The 21054-nt window shown below is 35.9% G+C and overlaps 1 protein-coding gene across 5 annotated transcripts in view; it reads left to right on the forward strand.

Annotated features, from left to right (window-relative positions):
• MICU1 (mitochondrial calcium uptake 1) overlaps nt 1-21054 on the forward strand; it is a 221350-nt gene that overhangs the window by 13114 nt on the left and 187182 nt on the right. For 4 of the 5 annotated variants that reach the window (XM_043476629.1, XM_043476631.1, XM_043476632.1 and 1 more), the window contains exons 2-3: nt 18275-18436; nt 18878-19052. In XM_043476629.1, the coding sequence (XP_043332564.1) occupies nt 18276-18436; nt 18878-19052 (336 nt within the window). In that variant the 5' untranslated portion in view covers nt 18275. Of the gene's footprint in view, nt 1-4249; nt 4399-18274; nt 18437-18877; nt 19053-21054 lie in introns of those variants that run through there. The other variant, XM_043476630.1, reaches the window with a different exon arrangement.

Below are 21054 nucleotides of genomic sequence, written 5' to 3' on the forward strand. Positions count from 1 at the left end.
CTCTTGATTGTGGCAGCCTGAATACTGAATCTGTTTGTCAAAATGTGTGAGTTCCCTTTTCTATTTAAATAACAACAAAAGCCTTTGTCTTTTTAACCCGTCGATTGCCCTACTTTTTATGGCAACAGGAACTTCTTATTTATACTGAAAAATACATTTATTTTAATTCTTCCTTTTGTATAGTAAAATAGACATGTGAAGTAAAGTAGTAGGTTATGTTGTACAAGATAGTCTTTGTTTGCCCCCACTGTTACTTTACCCTTCTCCATCCTACTTCATGCTCCAGGAAGCTGACCTTTATGGACTACACACTATGCTCCATTCGCTCTGGTATCCAGTAGGGTTTGGCTAATGACAGAGGGTGGAGAGTGAGTCTGGGTATATATGTTTTTTGGTGCCCTCTTTGTAGGTTGGTAATTATGACTGGCCCCTGAACAATGTGAGGTTAGGGACATCGATACCCACCCAACCCTAAACAGTTGAAAATCCACATAGAACTATTGAATCCCCCAAAACTTAATTACTAGAAGCCTACTGTTGACCCATGTTAGAAGGCAGAGATACTGAATAATATCTTCTGGACTGAGAAGAAACTTTGAGACCAAAAACAAAGCAGGCAGCTCCATAAAGTGCACTGATGAAGTTTATTTATAGCTGCATGACATGCTGCCATAAGGGGTACAGGGGAATTCAAAGGACCCAAAGCTAAAAATAGAATCTGACTACTATGTTGTAATATGTATTAGAATTTCATTTCTGTTTAAGGCTAAATAATCCATTATATGTATACAACATACTTTGGGTTTCTGTTGATGAACATTTGGGCTCTTGCCACCTTTTGGCTATTGTGAGTGGTGCTGCTGTGTATTCTTTTAGGTATAAGCTTAGGGTTGCAGTTGCTGGATCACATGGTACTTCTACATTTGACTTTTGCATTTTACATTCTTTTCTATTTTACATTCTTAGCAAATGTGTACAAGGGTCCAGTTTCTTCATATTTTCTCCAACACTTGTCATTTTCTGCTTTTTGTTTGTTTGCTTTTGTTTTTTGGTAATACCCATTTCCCTAATGACTAATAATGTTGAGCATTTTTTCATGTGCTTGTTGACCATATGTATATCTTCCTTGGAGACATATCTGTTGAAATCCTTTGTCCATTTTTTAATTGAGTTGTTCATTTTTTTTCTTGTTGTAATAGATAGTTTTGAGTCAAAATACAAGGTTTCTTAGAAATGGTGAAGTGATTCCATGGATTTGAAATGGTTTTTAGACTAGAAGAAAACAAGTGTCCATTTCCTTAATTAGATAGCAAGGATAGATAATAGATAAATTTATTATTAGAGCCTTACTTTGCATAAATGTTTGCTTTAAAAGGAATATATTTAGGTGTTATATGTTTATGTAACATTCTAGTGAAATTTATGTTGAAAAGTATAGCTTTTATTTGAATTATCACTTTCAGCAGCATTCTCTTATGTTACCTTCCAAACAAACATTTTTTCATCATTTACTGCATGTTAGGTATGGTGCTCAGCATTTGGCATTTTCTCATGTAATTCTCCTCAAAGTTCTTTGCAGTAAGTGTTACTACCCCTGTTTTATGGAAGCACAAAGTTGCCAAAGTCAGAAACACAGGTCTTACTGACTTCAAAATTAATGGCCAGTAAGAGGTCGAGTTAGTAAGGTCTGGTATCTAAAATTAATTAACTAGATAACCCTGAGTTAGACACAACTGTCTGGGCCTCAGTTTATTAAAACAAAGCAGAACAAAACAAAATATATAATACAGATTTATATACATGTTTAGAACTTTGTGATGTTCTAATTTTGCTTTAATTAAATTCTTAAGTTTAAAACAACATTTTCAAGTAAATAAGTGAAAGTCCAAAATCACTGCAGATGGTGACTGCAGCCAAGAAATTAAAAGATGCTTGCTCCTTGGAAAAAAAAGCTCTGACAAACCTAAACAGCATATTAAAAAGCAGGATCATCACTTTGCTGACAAAGGTGTATATATATATGGATTTTCCAGTAGTTATGTACAGGTGTGAGAGTTGGACCACCACAAAGAAAGCTGAGTGCCATAGAATTGATGCTTTCGAACTATAATGCTGGCGAAGACTCCTGAGAATCCCTTGAACAGCAAGGAGATCAAACCAGTCAGTCCTAAAGGTAGTCAATCCTGAATTTCCATTGGAGGGACTGATGCTGAAGCTGAAGCTCCAATACTTTGGCCACCTAATTCAAAGAGCCAACTCATTGGTTAAGACTCATCATGCTGGGAAAGATTGAGGGCCAGAGGAGAAAAGGGTGAGAAAGGATGAGGTGGTTGGGTAGTATCACTGACTCAATGGACATGAGTTTGAGCAAACTCAAGGAGATAGTAAAGGACAGGGAAGCCTGGCGTGCTGCAGTCCATAGGGTCGCAAAGAGTGGGACCTGACTGAACAACAGCAATAGTTTTGTTTTAATTAAATCCCAAAGTTTAAAACAACATCTTCAAGTAAATAAGTGAAAGTCTTAAAAAAAAAGGGTAAATAGAAATTGGAGTAAAGGTTAAAAAAAGAAAAAGAAAAGCAGCCTGTGAAATATCTAATATTACTGTCAGCCTAGCAGGTTTGTTTCTAGAGAGAACATAAATATAGACAGATTGTTATAAAAGAGTATCAATAAAGATGTCTGTTGCTGTGAATACTAAAAAATTCCACTGAAGTTGTTATTTATGTAGAAAGAGACTTCCTTTGGCAGAAATGTATATTATTCTTACAGATTGGCCTGTACTGCCGATCAATCCTTTGCTGTTGAATGAGACTCTGAGAAACATGTCATGGACTCAGAGTTGTGACATGGACAGTTGAGTTCTGACATGGAATTATTATTACATTTTAATCATGTACCTCATTTTCCATTTCTGGAAATTGAGTATAATGCAAATGGGAGAGTATTCATTGGAGCATTTTAAAATATAAAGTTCTCTGAAAATGCAAGGTGACATTCTTTTAAAATATTGATTCCTTCATTCTGTCTTCACATATCATTTCTATATCACAGTAGGATTTAGAGCTTTTAATTTAATAGTGGAAGTGAAAGTGTTAGTTGCTCAGCCCTGTCCGACTCTATGCAACCCTGTGAACTGTAACCCATCAGGCTCCTTTGTCCATGGAATTCTCCAGGCAAGAATGCTGAAGTGGGTTTCCAATTCCCTTCTCTAGAGGATCTTCCCAACACAGGGATGAAGCCTGGGTCTCCTGGATTGCGGGCTCTTTACTATTTGAGCCACTGGGAAGCCCATAAAATATTCTTTTTTCTATGGTATATATTGTTGTTGATTGAAAATTTATGTTTTCCTTATTTTAAAAAAATGTACTCTTTGTGGAATCAGTCTCAGCTTTTTGTAAAGTTGGATTTAGTCAACTACTATTTTTGCTATACATTCCCATGTTATACTTTATGAGCAAAGCAAACAGACTTAACAATGAATGAATTCAATGATTAGCAAATCGTGAATGAGGTTATGGTTGTAGGTTTATATAGACCATTTAGGTTTGTTCTGTTGTATGAGTAGTTTAACTCAGTCTAATATTAGCTTTTGAATGGTTGAGTATCATTAAGAAAGAATTTTATATTGTATATTTCACGTATAGCTATGGCATATAGCATATATAAAGAAAAGTACATGAAACAGCTATGTACACTTTTTTTTTTTTGTACACTTTAAATAATAATTTTAAAAAGTGAATCATGTAGGTAGCATCACTCAGGCCAAAAATAACATTTCCATCACCCCAGAAGTCCCCGATATGCCCTTCCTTGATCACACATCCTGTTATGTGTTGGCTTGTTATGATTTCACTTACTTGTTTATGGCTTAAGTGAAGTTGTTTTGATCTAAGGGTGAATTTGTTTACATTGGGGAGTCTGTGTCAAGATGATATCATCAAAATTTTTGTGCTGCTGAGTGCTTGTTGATGTGAACATATGGAGGAGAGACTATGTCGTAATGAACATTTAAACTTTAAATACCAAGAACTTGAGAGGACTTACTGAGAATGTTCAATCTGGGCAAGGCTACTCTTTACTGATCTAAAATAGCTCTCCAAAGACGTGCTGTAGCAAGGCTGCTCTTTGCCAGCAGTGATGAAAACTGTGCAGTCATCCTGTGAAGGAGATATCTTGTCCGCCAACACTAGTGCCTTCCTTCCACTAACATCCAGCTCTAGCAACAAGGGATTTCAGTTTGCACTGGCAGCTCTTGGTTGACTAAGCTGACTCTTCTGAAAACCAACAAGGTTCACCTTGGCTTAATTTGGACTTTTATTTCTTCATCTCTTCTTTGTCTGGAAAAATAGTGTAATCATTTGAATCAATTATCCAAAGCAGTCTACCATTGATTTGGGGTATGTTATTTCTTTTATTTACATATAAAGAGACATTATCCTGTATGCTGTTGGCTTGTGACATATTATCATGTAATTCCTGCAGTGAACCTGGGTTAAATAAGTTATTGGCAGAGACAGTCTCAGTCTCTGAACATAATTTGCTAAAACAATTTATCTCTTCAGGAGATAAATTATCCTCCAGAATTTTGATGATAATCATGATTATGTGTATCCTTAAACACTTAGTTTTGTCTGTTTTTTGAACTTTATATAGATGAAGTCTACCTGTTTATATTCTTTTATGATATGCTTCTCCAATGAACATTATATTTATGAGGCTTATCGTGTGTTACTTGTAAAGCATTTTGAGGGGGATATAAATTTTCCAAAGTTAATTTAGTAATTCCTTTTAAAAAATGTTTTATTTTGAAGTAAAAGTGTGTAAAAAATTAAGGTACACGTAAATGACTATGACATGAATCCCTGTTTATTCATTTATCTGCATTAGGAATTAGGACATGTTTATCCCTTTAACTGTTGATGGACATTTGGGTTATTGCTAGTTTTGATTGTTACAAACACATTGCTATGAACATTCCTGTTTGTATCTCAGAATATGTTTGAACTTTTCTACAATAAAATTTCAGGGTTAGGAACTTCCCTGGTGGTCCAGTCATTAAGAATCTGCCTTCCAGTGCAGGGGTCATGGGTTCAAGTGCTGGTCAGGGAACTAAAAACCCATAGGCCATAGGGCGACTAAGCCTGTGTGCCGCAACTAGAGAAGCTCAAAGTGCTACAACTAGAGAAAGCCCACAGACTGCAATGAAGACTCAGCATAGCAAAAAAAGAAAAAAATTTCAGGATTAAAGGTGTTCATGTTTTCTGTTTATCAAGATAATGTCAAAGTTTTCAAAAGTGATTAAACCAGTGTACAGTTCCAACATCAAGTGTGACAGTTCCTATTGCTCCACATCTTCCCAGGTGACACTAGTGGTAAAGAAGCTGCCTGCCAGTGCAGGAGACGGAGGAGACACAGGTCCAGTCCCTGGGCCGGGAAGAGCCCCTGGAGAAGGGCAGCTTCGTTGTTTATCAACACTTGGTCAATCCTTTGTCTGTAACTTCCCACTTCCACTGTCACTTGACTTTTAAATGTAAAACTCAGATGTCATTTCATGTGGTTAATTTCTATAATTTTTGTGTGTATTTGAAAAGAATGTGTAATATGCAGCTGTTCAGTATTCTGTTATGTGTTCATTACATTAAGTTGTTGATCATGTTGATAAAAATATTTTATATCCATACTGGTTTTTAAAATATTTCTCCTGATGTGTTTTTTCTTATCCTGCACAATTATTTTTATAAGGTAATAATGTGTAGTTGTGTTATTTGAGTCTAATATATTGTGTTGCAGGGCATTGAAGATAGCTTTTTTTTTTTCAGCTTTAAATTTTTGGTTCAAAGTAATTATTTTAAGCTGTTTTGGAAATTAACAGAAGCGTTAGGACTATATGTGATAAAGATATTATTCTTGTGATGTATTGTTATCATGCCAGTACATTACATATTTCAGTTCTAGCTTAAAAATCTTAAAGGTTTGAGAAATACATTTTTTTAATTTGACAATAGCCATCCTAATAGGTGTGAAATATATCATTGTGGTGTTGATTTACATTTTCCCAATGACTAATGATGTCGAGCATCTTTTCATGTACTTATTGGCCATCTGTGTGTCTTCTTTGGAAAAATGTTCAAATTCTTTGCCCATTTTTGAGTTGGATTATTCTTTTTTTGTTGTTCAGATGTAGGAGTTCTTTATATATTCTGGATATTAATCCTTTTTTGCAAATATTTTCTCTCTCTGTGTGGGTTGTGTTTTCAATCTCTTGGTATTCTAATTTCATGCACAAAAGTTTTTTATTTTGATGAAGTCAATATATTTTTTTCAATATATATTTTCAATATATATATTTTTTTCTTTTGTTACCTTTGCTCTTGATGTTCAATCCAAGGAGCCATTGCCAAACTCAGTATTATAAAGATTTTTCCCTGTGTTTTCTTCTAAGGGTTTTGCAGCTTTAGCTCTTATGCGTAAATCTATGGTGAATTTTAAGTTAATTTCTGCATATGGTGTAAGCTAAGAGTTCATCTTCATTCTTTGGCATGTGGACATGTAGTTTTTCCACACTATTTGTTGAAAAGAGGTCATCTCTTTGTTGAATAGTCTTGGCACCCTTGCTGAAAATCAGTTGACCATATATGTGGAGGTTTATTGTTGGGCTATTTTATGCCATTAGAATATACATGTCTGTCTTTATGCCATATCATACTGTTTTGATAGCTATAGCTTTGTAGTAGGTTTTGAAATCAGAAAGTAAGGGGTCACCAACTTTGTTCATCTTGTTTTCCAAGATTGTTTAGGCTATTTGGGGTCCCTTGAGATTCCACATGAATTTTTAAAAAAGAGTTTACTTTTTTTTTAAAAAGAGCTCTTTTATGTTTAAAGCAAAATCCAGAAGAAGGTACAGAGATTTCCCATATATCTTCTGCCCTTATGCATATTTTTCATGGTTTTCATGTGATTCTTTTCCCCTTTCTTGTTGTTCTGCATTGCTTTTGGGGAAAATATTGGGAGATAGGAATGTAGGCATTCTCTAATGACTTCAGCAACTCCTGTTTGTTGTCTTAAAATCGTATATATGCAAACCTTAACCTAATACTTTATACTTTGGTTTGTTGATAAAGATTACATTTTATATTCTGAGAGTTGACAGAAAATTCCAAGTGAATAATCAAATATTGGTTAACAGCACATTATTGGATTATCCTATAATAATTGTTTAAACAGAAATATTTTAAGTGGAATTTTTTGTTATATATGAGGATTTTGTGACTGCTGGTGTTGCCAAAAATATAGCTAAGTCACCATAAAATTTTTGAGGCTTAGGGCTTGAAATTGAAATGTATCTTAATTTTGGATAAACCAAAGATGTTTAGAGGAGGTGGAGAGTTAAAAATGGTTCTCCACAGTGCATCTTCTAGACTGCTTCTCTTCCTCTTCACTTCTACAGACCCTGTCCTTTGCTTGTACAAGTCAGTACTGTCTTGGCACTAATTTCTTTTAGAGCAATGCTTGGCTTTCCTTACTGATAAGTAATTTTTTTTTCATTCGATAGTTTTCTATAATGGTTCTTCAGTACATTAAAACTATTTGTTTACCATTATAACTCCATAAGTACCTAATTTCCAAGACTTGAATCAAAAGTTGGAGACGTTCTTTTATTTTAAGAAATGTTAAGTATTGGAAGAAACTTATTCATTTCAATACTTTAGCACATACTAGTGGTTTTAGAAAATTTATATTGATTACCATTATTTGTGTAGTTTCCTGGATGGTGTTTTTTGTTTTAAATAGACTTCCTTTGTTCTTTTATGTAGTTGTTCAAGGAAGGGAGATTGCTACTCTTCATTTCTTCTTCCCTCCCTCATGAGAAGTGAGTTTCAGGTTTTATAATTGCAATAAAAAAAAACTGTGTGTGTGTGTGTGCAGTGCAGGTGTGTGTGTGTGTAGTGCAGGTATGTGTGTGTGTTTTTAGAAAGTGAACTTTGGAGGTTCTTAGATGATTGAAGAAATGTTTCACAGAGTTTCAGGGAGTTGAATACTATGAGATATTGACTTGCTTTTCTGTAGCATCTTCATTTAGCAAGAATATGTACAAAAGTTCTATGTAAAACCTAACATTTCTGTGACATGATTCTTGTGCATAGTTTTTTTTTTTTTTTTTTTTTACTATTAGTGACTTCTATGACTTAAATTAACTTTACATTCCCCACATCATTAAAATAGTTCTTTCTCTGCTGTTGAAAAATACTCACTTCTCAGAACAGAATGAGCTGAAGTGTGAAGTTTCCTTATTTATACTGTCAGTAATGTCACTTTGAGGTATGAAAATGCATCTTTTCTAGACATGAATGTTAATCTCTACTGTGGTTTGGCAGTCATCCTGGTGTCTTCATTGCGGAACTTTCAATCTGATTTATTTCATCTAAAGGGAAATGTATGCAGATGTTTTAAAAAGGTATTTGGCATAATTAAAATCTGACATATTACTGCATTTTTAGACGTGTCATAGTTGTACAGCAAAGATTATATTTCTGGTAGCTTCTAAGACAGTGTATTTAGCCAAGATCTTTTGTAAAGAATGCTTAGCTTTTTCCTACTCTCAGTAAATCTTCCTAGAATTCTTTCCTGAGCCCTTTCCGCTTTTCCACCTAGTGTCATTTCTTCTTTCTTTGAATCTGTTACTATGTTGTAGTAACACCTTTTTTCCTGCTTTGCATTATGGTTATTTGAATAGTTGTTTTATGTTCACTACCAAATTATAAGTTGTTTGTGGGCACACTATGTCTTGTTCATCTTTGTGTCTCCTGCAGTGTCCTCACAGTACCTTGTTCAATAAATAACTAAAGACTTAGATGAAATAATGGCAATTGGACATTTTAGATTGTATGAAATTTTCTTAAGCCAATGAGGCTAGTGTAGTTTGTTATGTCATTAATAGCTAATCAGGATGACTTTCTTCTTCCAAACAGTACAAAATACCTTTACATTTTGTTTCCTGAAAGAACTCTTAAAGCCAGAAAGACCTTAGAAATAACCACCTGTGCTGTTGCATCCTCCTGCATTATTAGACAGGATAAGGCTTTTACTGTCACATAGCAGGATAGTAGTAGAGGTAGAAAGAGACGCTAAGTTTTCTGTATGTACTCAGGTGTGATTGAACATTAACACTTGTTATTACTGTGGTAATAACTTCAGATTCGTTAACTGGCACTTAGGATACTTAGAAGCTAAAATATACTTTGTACCTTTAGATTTGTAGTCTCTTTGGCAAGTTTGCAGGCACACATTAAAATGATTTAATAAACAAGGTACTATAATAGTGGCACAAGCTGTTAATTATATAGGAATTCAGAGGAAGGAATCGAGAGTAGTAATGACTATTTTACACAACTTTTGTAAGTTATGTAAATAAATCCCACTTGGATGAAGTGGAATTTCATTCGGGTCTAAAGAAATGCTGGTCAGAGGAATAGTACAGAAATACTTTGTCATGTTAAGGCATTTAGAAACAATGATACAACCAAACTAGAAACTTGATTCTTCTCACTTTCAGTCCAATAGCCTATTTATATAGTCAGTATTTTTATATGTATTTGGCATCATTCAAAATACTGTATTTCTATTTAAATCAACAAACATTTGAATGTGTCTAAGCCCAAAGTATTATATTAGGCTTTATATATTGTATTAGTTGCAGTCCTTTGTTTCTGCTATCATGAAGACACATAAGCCCAGGTTAGTGAACGCTCAGTTCAGTTCAGTCGCTCAGTCATGTCCAAATCTTTGCGACCCCATGAACCGCAGCTCGCCAGGCCTCCCTGTCTATCACCAACTCCCGGAGTCCACCCAAACCCATGTCCATTGAGTTGGTGATGCCATCCAACCATCTCATCCTCTGTCTTCCCCTTCTCCTCCTGCCCTCAATCTTGCCTAGCATCAGTGTTTTCCAGTGAGTCAGCTCTTCGCATCAGCTGGCCAAAGTATTGGAGTTTCAGCTTCAACATCAGAACTTCCAATGAACACCCAGGACTGATCTCCTTTAGGATGGACTGGTTGGATCTCCTTGCAGTCCAAGGGACTCTCAAGAGTCTTCTCCAACACCAAAATTCAAAAGCATCAATTCTTCAGCGCTCAGCCTTCTTTATAGTCCAACTCTCACATCCATACGTGACCACTGGAAAAACCATAGCCTTGATTAGACAGACCTTTGTTGGCAAAGTAATGTCTCTGCTTTTTAATATTGCTGTCTAGGTTGGTCATAACTTTCCTTCCAAGGAGCAAGCGTCTTTTAATTTCATGGCTGCAATCACCATCTGCAGTGATTTTGGAGCCCAGAAAAATAGTCAGCCACTGTTTCCCCATCTATTTGCCATGAAGTGATGGTCATATAGTGTATTCTATGAGCATATAAACTATGGATATGAAATCAATTATGAAAATATTAATTGCAATAATTCTTAAAGATCATCCAAGGGATATTTTTACTGGCAATCTGGAACTACTTAAATCTGCTCTCAGAAGTCAGTGAATCTTAAATACAGCAATAGCAATGCTCATTTTTTCTCTATTGTTTATTCTCCTATGTTCCTGGCAACTGTCGCTTTCATAGATTGCATGTACTTTGGGGATAACACACACCCTTGGCAAAGAATAAGTGTTGCAAATATCAGTGAAATCAATATACTTTTTGATGTTTGCACTACTGCCTAGTGTGTATTTAATGAGTGTTCCAGGTTGTAGCTTTAGTAAAATAAATTTTTAAAATGGCATCCATCTGTGTTGTGAAGCACTGAAGTAGCTGTATCCCTGTACTGCAGTTGAATTGAGTGCACTGTAATTTTTAGTATGTGTGAAGTGTAAATTTTAGCTAGTGTGAAGATGAAACTCTTGAGGGGTAGTTTTGAGAACTTCGTTGCTGTTTAGATTAAATCATATTTTCTTTTCAGTAATGTGATGAATGACTAATCAATTCAAGTATTTTGAAAGTATAACCAGTCATTAGAAAGCATAACATTAGATAGAACAAATCTTCCGAGGCAGCTCTGGTGAAGCTCAGTTGGATTTAATTAGAAAAGTATTGAAATGGTTCAGATTAAGGAAGTTATAACCTTTTGTTGTTGTTTAATAAAAATAACATTCTACTTAAAAATAACATTGAATGAAAGGATTAATATTACATCTAACCTAAATATATTATTTTATACCTAAAAAAGAAATCTAGTAGATGAAACAAATGCCCCTTTTTTGCAAGTAAGGAAAGATAAAGCATGGAGATTGGGAATATGGAACAAAAGAAAATAAATGCAGCTTAATATTCTAATGGTCCTCAGAAAACCAACAATGAACTCTTGAAAAATAAACAAATGCTGTCAAACTCATTAACTATAGGGTATCAGCTCAGTTCAGTCACTTCGGACGTGTCCAACTCTTTGTGACCCCATGGACTGCAGCACGCCAGGCCTCCCTATCTATCAGCAACTCCTGGAGCTTACTCAGACTCATATCCATCGAGTCGGTGATGCCATCCAACCATCTCATCCTCTGTCATACACTTCTCCTCCTGCCTTCAACCTTTCCCAACGTTAGGGTCTTTTCCAGCGAATCAGTTCTTCGCATCAGGTGGCCAAAGTATTGGAGCTTCAGCTTCAGCATCAGTCCTTCTAATGCATATTTAGGACTGATTTCCTTTAGGATTGACTGGTTTGATCTCCTTGCAGTCCAAGGGACTCTCAAGAGTCTTCTCCAAAACCACAGTTCAAAAGCATCAATTCTTCAGTGCTCAGCTTGCTTTATCGCCCTATTTACCTATAGTCCTATACACCTATAGGGTATATATGAATTAAACTAGATTTTTTTATGTGTCATATTAATATAAATGGAAAAGATTGAGACTAGCAAATACAGGAGAAGGAATACCCTCATATACTGCTAGTGGGTTTGTAAATTGAAGTGTCAGTATTGAAGGATAATTTGTCAGTATCAAAATTAAAAATGGGGTTAGAGAAGGGGAGGATGGAAGTTTAAGGTTAACAGAGGCAAATTATTATATATAGGATGGATAAACAACAAGGTCCTACTATATAGTACAGGGAACTATATTCAATATCCTGTGACAAACCATAATGGAAAAGAATGTGAAGAAGAATATATATATGTGCATGTATACATAGTTTCTTTGTATATTTTCTACAACAATATTTTCAACAAAAATGTATTCCTGTATTACTATTGTAGAAAAAGTGCAAGTAGTCTTGCTTATTTCATACAACAATCTGTATCATGTCCAGCAAAACAGTATTCCCATCATTTCCCTTTGTTTAGGCTCTTCATTTATTGCTTTCCACTTACTTAGTTACACCTGGGCAGAAGGAAAAGTAAATGTGGTTCCCTAGGTTCAGTGACTCTGGCCATGCAAAACTTTTGGGAAATTCTCTCTGGGGTGTAAGTTTGAATGAAATGGCAAGTCAGAGGGGCAAGATGTCACCATGGAACAAGGCCTCAAACTGAATCTTAACATTGCCATGTAATTCTTCTGCTTTGGTGAAGCTTCATTAGACTGACTAATATGGGAGATTAAAATTATAAACCAGATTGCAGATTGCCAGTTTTAATTTATCCTGAGAACTAGAAATGCCCATCTTCTGATCAACATGCTCTCTTTAAAGGCAGTCTAAACAGGAAGCAGAATTATAATCACAGTTACTAAGTGAGCACCAGTTCAGTTCTCAGTTCAGTTCAGTTGCTCAGTCATGTCCGACTCTATGCAACCCCATGGACTGCAGCATGCCAGGCCTCCCTGTCCATCACCAACTCCAAGAGTTTACTCAAACTCATATCCATTGAGTCGGTGATGCCATCCAACCATCTCATCTTTTGTCGTCCCCTTCACTTTCATCAAGAGGTTCTTTAATTCTTCTTCACTTCTGCCAGAAGGGTGGTGTCATCTGCATATCTGAGGTTATTGATATTTCTGCTGGCAATCTTGATTCCAGCTTGTGCTTCATCTAGTCCAGCATTTCTCATGATGTACTCTGTGTATAAGATAAATAAGCAGGGTGACGATATACAGCCTTCATGTACTCCTTTCCCAATTTGGAACCAGTCTGTTGTTCCATGTCTGAGTTTTATTGATTGCCAAATATCGATAGATCCTAGAAATTTATCTTGGCCTTGGTATTATCAGATATCGCTTTTAACAGTAGTTGTGAGTAACAAACAGAAATAGTACAGAAGAGGTTTATGTAGGCCAGTGTCTGGAGTGCAAGAGCCAAGCGTTGTTCTTTAAATGTGCAGTTTTCAGAGGTCATAAATACCAGGGGCATAACATAGAGTGTAAGCAGATATTTTAAGTCAGGCTCAGGATAAAGTCTGGAATCCTAATAGTTTGATAAGTTGAATCAGGATGTGCCAGTAATCTGAGTATTGGGAGGTGAATTTGATTTAAGTAAGTCTTATGTTACTAGGGAAATTTGCCATAATATATGGAGTTAATACAGGGAGTTAAAGCTTAGGGGCCCTTTAAGGTGGTCTGCCTGAAATGTGGGAGACTTGGGTGCGATCCCTACCCTGGGTTGGGAAGATCCCGTGGAGAAGGAAATGGCAACCCATTCCAGTGTTCTTGCCTGAGAAGTCCTATGGACAGAGGAGTGTGGCAGGCTTAAATCCGTTAAGAGTCGGACACGACTGAGCAGACCTCACTCAGTAGGTTGTTTTCTGAGGCATTATTGGGCCTGAGCCTGTTCATAGGGCTGGTAAATGACAAAACATCAACCTGGGCCTGCCTTTATTTTTCTTTTAATGAGAAAGTTGAAGTAAACTCTTTCCCCAGAATAATCATTAAGTTTTATTTGCATCATCTAAATATTTTTTCTAAATTAAAAAGCTGCACATATATTTTACTTAATTTAATTGGCATGCACATATTACCTTGTATTCTGTCTTTAAACTTCAGTGAAGATGCTTGTTTGAAATACTCTTTGTCTTTGAATACATAAACATAGTTTTAAAAATGAAATGCTATGTCATGAAAATCTTCCTGTTGGGTATCTTACCCATTTCCCAACCCTGACAGCACTATTGGTATTACTTCCTTTTATTCATATTGGTGTAGGACACATACTATTGGTGTGTCCTTCCAGAGTTACTTAATAAGAATATACAAATATGCATTCTTATTTCCCTTCTTTTTACAAGAAGGGTAGTGTACTACATAGGCTATCCCACACCTTGCTTTATTAACATAACAGTATGTTTTGAAAATCTTTTCAAATATATACATAGTTTTTTCTTTTTCTTTTAATCGCTATGTGTTATTGCCCTGTGTGTATTATCGTAGTTTAAGCAATTCTTTCTTGATTCTCTTAGGGATGGTTTTTAGTCTTTTGCTGTTTGTTTCATGGGCTTCTCTGGTAGCTCAGATGGTAAAGAATCTGCCTGTAATTCAGGAGACCCAGGTTTGGTCCCTGGGTTGGGAAGATCCCCTGGAGAAGGAAGTGGTTCCCCACTCCAGTATTCTTGCCTGGGGAGTTCCATGGACAGAGGGGCCTGGCAGGCTACAGTCCATGAGGTCGCAAAGAGGTGGGTTTGTTACAGTCATGATGCAATGAATAACTGTCTATATGTGTAATTTCAGAGGTGTGCAAGTGTATCAGTAGTGTATTAAGTCAGAAGTGGAATTGCTAGGTCAATGTATGCAACTTACTTGGGTGATTTTGATGGATATTCCCAAATTGCCGTCCATAGGTGGTACCAATTTGCACATTCCTCAGCAGTGTCATTTCTACAGCACTGCTAACAAGTATGTTTTCAAACTTCTGGATTTTGCCACCTTAATGAGTGAATGTCAATATAGGTTTCTTTTTTTTTTTTAGGATTTATTTATTTTACTTTTGTCTGTGCTGGGTCATTGTTGCTGCATACAGGCTTTCTCTAGTTGCAAATGAGGGTCACTCTTGTGATGCATGGGCTTCTTACTGAGGTGGCTTCTCTTGTTGCAGAGCACAGGCTCTAGGCACCCGGGCTTCAGTAGTTGCAGCGCATGGGCTCAGTTGTTGTGAGGCACTGGCTTAATTGCTCCGTGGCATGTGGGGTCTTCCCGGACTAGAGAGCGAACCCATGTCCCCTGCGTTGGCAGATGGATTCTTAGCCACTAGACCACCAGGGAAGCCCTCAATATATTTTTAATTTGCATTCTTTTATTATGCGTGATATTAAGTATCTTTTCATAGCTTACAGAGCCATGTTTCTTTCTTTTCCCAACTGTCTTTTTACATCTTTAGCACAGCTTTCTGTTGGCTTGTGAAATAATATTTAATACTTTCTAATGGTTATAATTTTAGTATTTGTATTACATTGTAGTCTGTTATTATAAAATTGTTTATCTTTCTATGGTTGGACACTTGATCTCCTTCTGAAGTGTGGCTGTTATATTTATTTTGCTGTGAACAGTTAATTAAAGTGATTCCCCTTCCTTGGGTTGCTTATTTGGGAATCAAGAATTTTAGGATCTACTGTAGGTTTTTGTACTAATTAGCTATGAGTAAACTGTATAACTTATCTGGATCTTTGTTCCTTCACCTGTAAAAGAGGGATGTTTAATTAAGTGATTTTCTGGTTCTGTGCCCCTTTAATATTTACCAAAAGCGATACCTTAAGCATAATAGTTTAAAAGTAATAGATACGGAAACAGTAATGTTATACTGTTACAGATTTTTGTTTGTTTGTTTGTTCTTACTAACTTGTTCTGTTTCTTGTTGCATGGATAATGCTTTTCTTCGGTAACAGAATTATCTTTTACTTGCTTCCCCTGACATTTCTTGATTAGAAATACCTCTTCATCTTTTTTCAGTTCACATAAAAGTTATTTTTTAGAGGCACGCTTTTTTTGAAGAAGGATGGGGACTCTTAGGGAAGAGAAAAATGCACTGGTTTTGATTTAATTTAATCCATGTCATAAATGTACGTGTTAATCTTCATTACTATATAACTGCTGCCAATTGGCCTATTCAGTTTTCCAGACTCAGTTGGATCTCCTTAAATCTGTTTAAATGGTCTCTCATCAAAAATTAGCACATTCAACTAGTTACACCATTTCTTCAGTACAAAGCTGGGAATTAAATTGTAATAGTCTGTTCTCAGGGGGATAATTTTTTCTCTGTTTACTTGGCATCTTTGGAAATTACACTAGAGAAGATGAGTAGATATATATATTTTGATGTGTACTTTGGGGATGAGATTAAAATCAGTGGTGAAGTCAGATGTAGACAGTAACATTTGAATTACAATGCCAAATGTAAGTGGAATGTTCCTATAACTCAGGACCTCCGAAGTTTAAAAATCCTCTGAAGCCATAGCATACAGAAATGGGTTCTCAAAGCTAGTAAGTTTTGAACCATGTATATACTGTTTTAGTCTCTCCCCCTAACTGAAATAGGTTAAATTTTGCCTTATCTTTTTTCACCAGAGGTATGAGAACATGAAAGAGAGAAAACAAACCCTAAAACTCCTGTAGGCAGTTCTCTCATCAGTAGATAAACTCTTCTCTGGGGAGGAGAGATGAGCTTACTTTGTGCACAGCTGTTTAGTAGTAGAGTTGAGACTAGATCTTGAGTCATTGGATTCCTATTCCATTTCACCTTCTGTATTACTTAATGTTGTCGTTATTATTTTAGTTTCTTTCCTGTTTGTCTTCCACATCTCTTATGCAGTTAGATTTTTTTTTGGCCATGCTACACAGCTTGCGCGACCTTAGTTCCCCAATCAGAGATTGAACCCAGGCCTTCAGAAGTGAGAGCACAGAATCTTAACCACTGGACTGCCAGGGAAATCCCTGGTCCAGCTTTTGGATTGGTTGTTATTTGTCTTTCACATTGAAAACTTTCAAGTGCCCTTTTCTTTTTGTTGTTAGTGATGAATATTATTTTCACCAGATACGAGTATTTTAGTTGTGCTTGTTTTTGTTATAGACAGAAGCAATGCTGTGTATGAATGCATTTGTGGGTTTGGAAAATGTAAATTTAAAAATGAATTGGAAGTTGACTGACAGGAAGAAAACAAAAGGACGATCTCCTTGGTGCTGGAATTTGCTAGATTATGTGCAATAAAATGAGGTGACTTCTAGGATAGAAAGGAATGTAAGAATTGTGTTGCTGAAGCTTAGGTTATATGACATAGAAAAAACTAATCATTTCCCACTTTATCTGTAAGGGCAAGATTTAGCTCCAACTTTGATGTTGGAGCTAAGTTGAATGAAGGAGGCTAGGAGAAAGATATACTTGAGATTATAGATATTGATCTCAGAGAAGAGTCAGTAACCAGCTCAGGGAGACAACTAAGTAGTCTAACTTGACTTGGACCCAAACAACAGAAGACATAGTATATTGGGGCTGAGAAATATACTTAAATGTACAGAGCCAGTACCTGTGTAATTTGTAACTTGACATTTTTCATGTTAAAGTAAAATTGTTAAATATTTTAAGCAGTTATAATGTAACGACCTCTGTGTTAGACTGTTTTCAGAAAGGTAAAGAATAATTTTGACCTTAGAGGAAACTCAGAACCAAGTGTGTATGTTGAAGGTGGGGCAAACTTATGTATGTTACAAATATGTGAATATGTGAGTATATGTACAAAGTACAAGATAATTTAAATCAGGAAGAAGTAAACTATGCTTTGAGAAAATCAAAGAGGAGAAGCATGGTTACTTTTTGTGATTTGAATGAATTGCCACTACAAAAAGTCTTGTAATCTGGAAGAAATGCCTGTTTCTCCTTCAGTCACTTGTGAATGGCTTTACAGTGAGTTCTTTTGGTATAGCACTTAAGCAAATTTCTCAGACATCCATAGCTGCATCCTTACCAGAGTGTCTGATCTCAGCCCAGTTGGGAGTGGCCCCTTTACAGATATATTCCTTTTTGTTGCTCTGAAATAGTCCTGTAAGTAGTGACTGCTCCCTATATCTGAAGTCTCTACCCCTTAGTACTTCTTTGCCTATTGTAATTAATAATGCTTTATGTTAAACTTTCCCTGTTCAAATTACCATGTGGTTTCTTCTAATTGTACCTTAACTGATATATCAGGTTTATGAGTCGTAGTATTTGTCTCATTTGATTGTTCTGAGGATTTAATGGGATAATACATGGTATTGTCAAGTGTTTAGAATACTGTCTGCCATTAAATATCTAGTGTTTATTAGTTTTAATGCTGTTATTATCATCATCATCATCACTGTCACTGCCATTTGCTAGGAATAATATTTCTACTTTTTGTCCATAGGATGTTTCGTCTTAACTCACTTTCTGCATTGGCAGAACTGGCAGTGCGCTCTCGATGGTACCATGGAGGATCACAGCCCACCCAGATCAGGCGACGGCTGATGATGGTGGCTTTTCTTGGAGCGTCTGCAATAACTGCAAGTACTGGTCTGTTGTGGAAAAGGTGAGTGTTAACTGACCATCCTATTCCTGCATGTACTTTTATTCTTCCAGTTATCTCTTTTATGGAAAAGGGATTGATTTCTGGCTTAATATTATTCTATTATATGAGTATACCATATTTCTTTTATCCGTTTTATCTATCAGCATATATTTGGGTTGTTTCCACGTTTTAGCTATTATGAGTAATGCTGCTATTAACACGAGTGCAAAAATCTCCTCATGACCCTGCTTTGAGTTCTTTTGGATATATAACCATAAGTGGAATTGCTGGATTTTATGTTAGTTCTATTTTTAATTTTTTGAGCAACCTTTTCTTGTAGAATTGTTAATGAATTTCATTACTGTTACTCCTGCTAAGCTCTACCTGAGAATCTATTTGTTTAATATGATGGACCTTCTTGATTGATAGATTTATTTTTATTTTTATTTTTTGCATATCCAGGGCCCTTGCAGAATCTCCACCGTCTGCAAACAACATCAAGAGTGAGCTTGGTGATAAAGGGAAGAGTAAAGAGGAAGGGGAAGATTGTAATGCTGAGAAAAAGGCCGCAGGTGTTTGTCTTGAGCCTTATCCAGAAGAGAAAAAGAAGAAACGTTCTGGATTCAGAGATAGGAAAGTATGGAACACAGTCTTATAAATTAATTAGAACTATAGTTAATTATATTTTAGAATAATGCTATTGAGTCTTTTATCAGATATTTCAAATGATTTATATTCTCTTTGAAGTGATTCACTTCTTTGCAATTTTCCATCATGTTCTGAGGCAAATGTATTCTTTGAATATGAAGTTAATTGGGGTAGTGAGAAGAATATAGGATTTGTAGTCAAAATTAATATATCTTTTCTCTGTTCTTCAATTTAACTACCTAAGGTGATCATTGCTTTTTGTATCTTTCTCATGCTGAATGGTCTCTTGTATGTCAAGTTGAGTCTGTGATATACTGATCTGTGATGCCAAATTATAAAGACAGAAGAAGATCTCTTTGGAAGTCTACAAATCAACTACTTTTTGAAGACAGCATAAACTTTACATTCTAGCATTTAAAATCTTTAACAGAGTATGTTGTTGTATATAGCTTTACCTGTGGAAAGTTTGAGCTCCTCTCTAGTAATCCCTGTGATAGTGGACATTTGAATTTAGCAGACGTGTGATGAAAAGTCAAAAGGTTGAATTTCTTAGACATTTTGCATGTTAGCATTGAAATTCAGAAAATTACCTTTACTTGCTAAAAAATATAACTAATCAATACAACAAGATAATTTGAGTTATGTGTGGGGAGCAAGTATAATTGCAAGCAAGAATAGTTCCTTTGAGAATTTAGATCTTCTCTTTACTTGGAGGAAGCTCTTAAATATGTCATTCTCCAAATCCACTTCTGATTAAAGTGAACTTGAGCAGAATTTATGCATTACAAGTTAATTATCCATCATTCCATTGTTTCCAAAATGATACATCTATTTAATCTTCTGCCCTGAGTGAACTTAAGGAAAGTTCAAATTTATCTTGCCACCAGCAGTTTCATTTATAGTCAAATGTTACATTTTATACTGTAGGGCTAAAATGACCCAAATAAACATTTATTTTTGAATCTTCTGTTTTCTGCTTCTACTTTCTACTTAGCAGTTGAGTTGACTATATCCTGTACTTCACAGAAAAAATAAAAGCCATCAGTGTAGTTTACTTAATTGATAACTCCCAAAGCTATAAACCCTTTTTAATCTAAATCTGAAATATAGTCTTTCTTTCGCTGAAGTCTCAGTGAATAGGCAATCATCCCATTTGTCATTTTGTCCCCCCAAACCTATTTAAGCACTTATTCTTTCTCCATCCTTTTTTTTTAGTTACTCTTTGTTATTCATTCTTTTACATAGTCTATGTATAGACATGTTAAAGATTCTTCTCTCATTAATTAAATTATAAGCTTCATTTTTAGCTATAGTACATATGTACAATGGAATATTACTCAGCCATAAAAAGGAATGCATTTGAGTCAGTTCTAATAAGATGGATGAACCTAAAGCCTATTATACAGAATGAAGTAAGTCAGAAAAAAACAGATATCATGTATTAATGCATATGTTTGGAATCTAGAACAGTGGTACTGATGAACGTATTTGCAGGGCAGCAGTGAACACTTCCGTTGGTGGCTTCCCTGGTGGCTCAGATGGTGAAGAAGCTGCCCACAATGTGGGAGACCTGGGATCGATCCCTGGGTAGGGAAGATCCCATGGAGAAGGGAATGGCAACCCACTCCAGAATTCTCGCCTGAAAAATTCCATGAACAGAGGAGCCTGGAGAGCTACAGTCCATGGGGTTGCAAAGAATTGGACATGACTGAGTGACTAACACTTTCAGTTTCAGTGGAGACACAGACATAGAGAACAGACTTGTGGACACAGGGAGAGGGAAAGTAGAGAGTGGGACGAATGGAGAGAGTAGCACGGAAACATACACATTACCTAGTATGTAAAATAGGTAGCCGGTGGGGATTTGCTGTATTACTCAGGGAACTCAGACCGGGGCTCTGTGACAACCTTTCATCAAGCTGGGATGGGGTGGGAGGTGGGATGGAGGTTCAAGAGGGAGAGGAAGTAGGTATACCTGTGGCTGATTCATG

This window comes from Cervus canadensis, chromosome 8 (genome assembly GCF_019320065.1).
Source record: "Cervus canadensis isolate Bull #8, Minnesota chromosome 8, ASM1932006v1, whole genome shotgun sequence".
Classification (NCBI taxonomy): domain Eukaryota; kingdom Metazoa; phylum Chordata; class Mammalia; order Artiodactyla; family Cervidae; genus Cervus; species Cervus canadensis.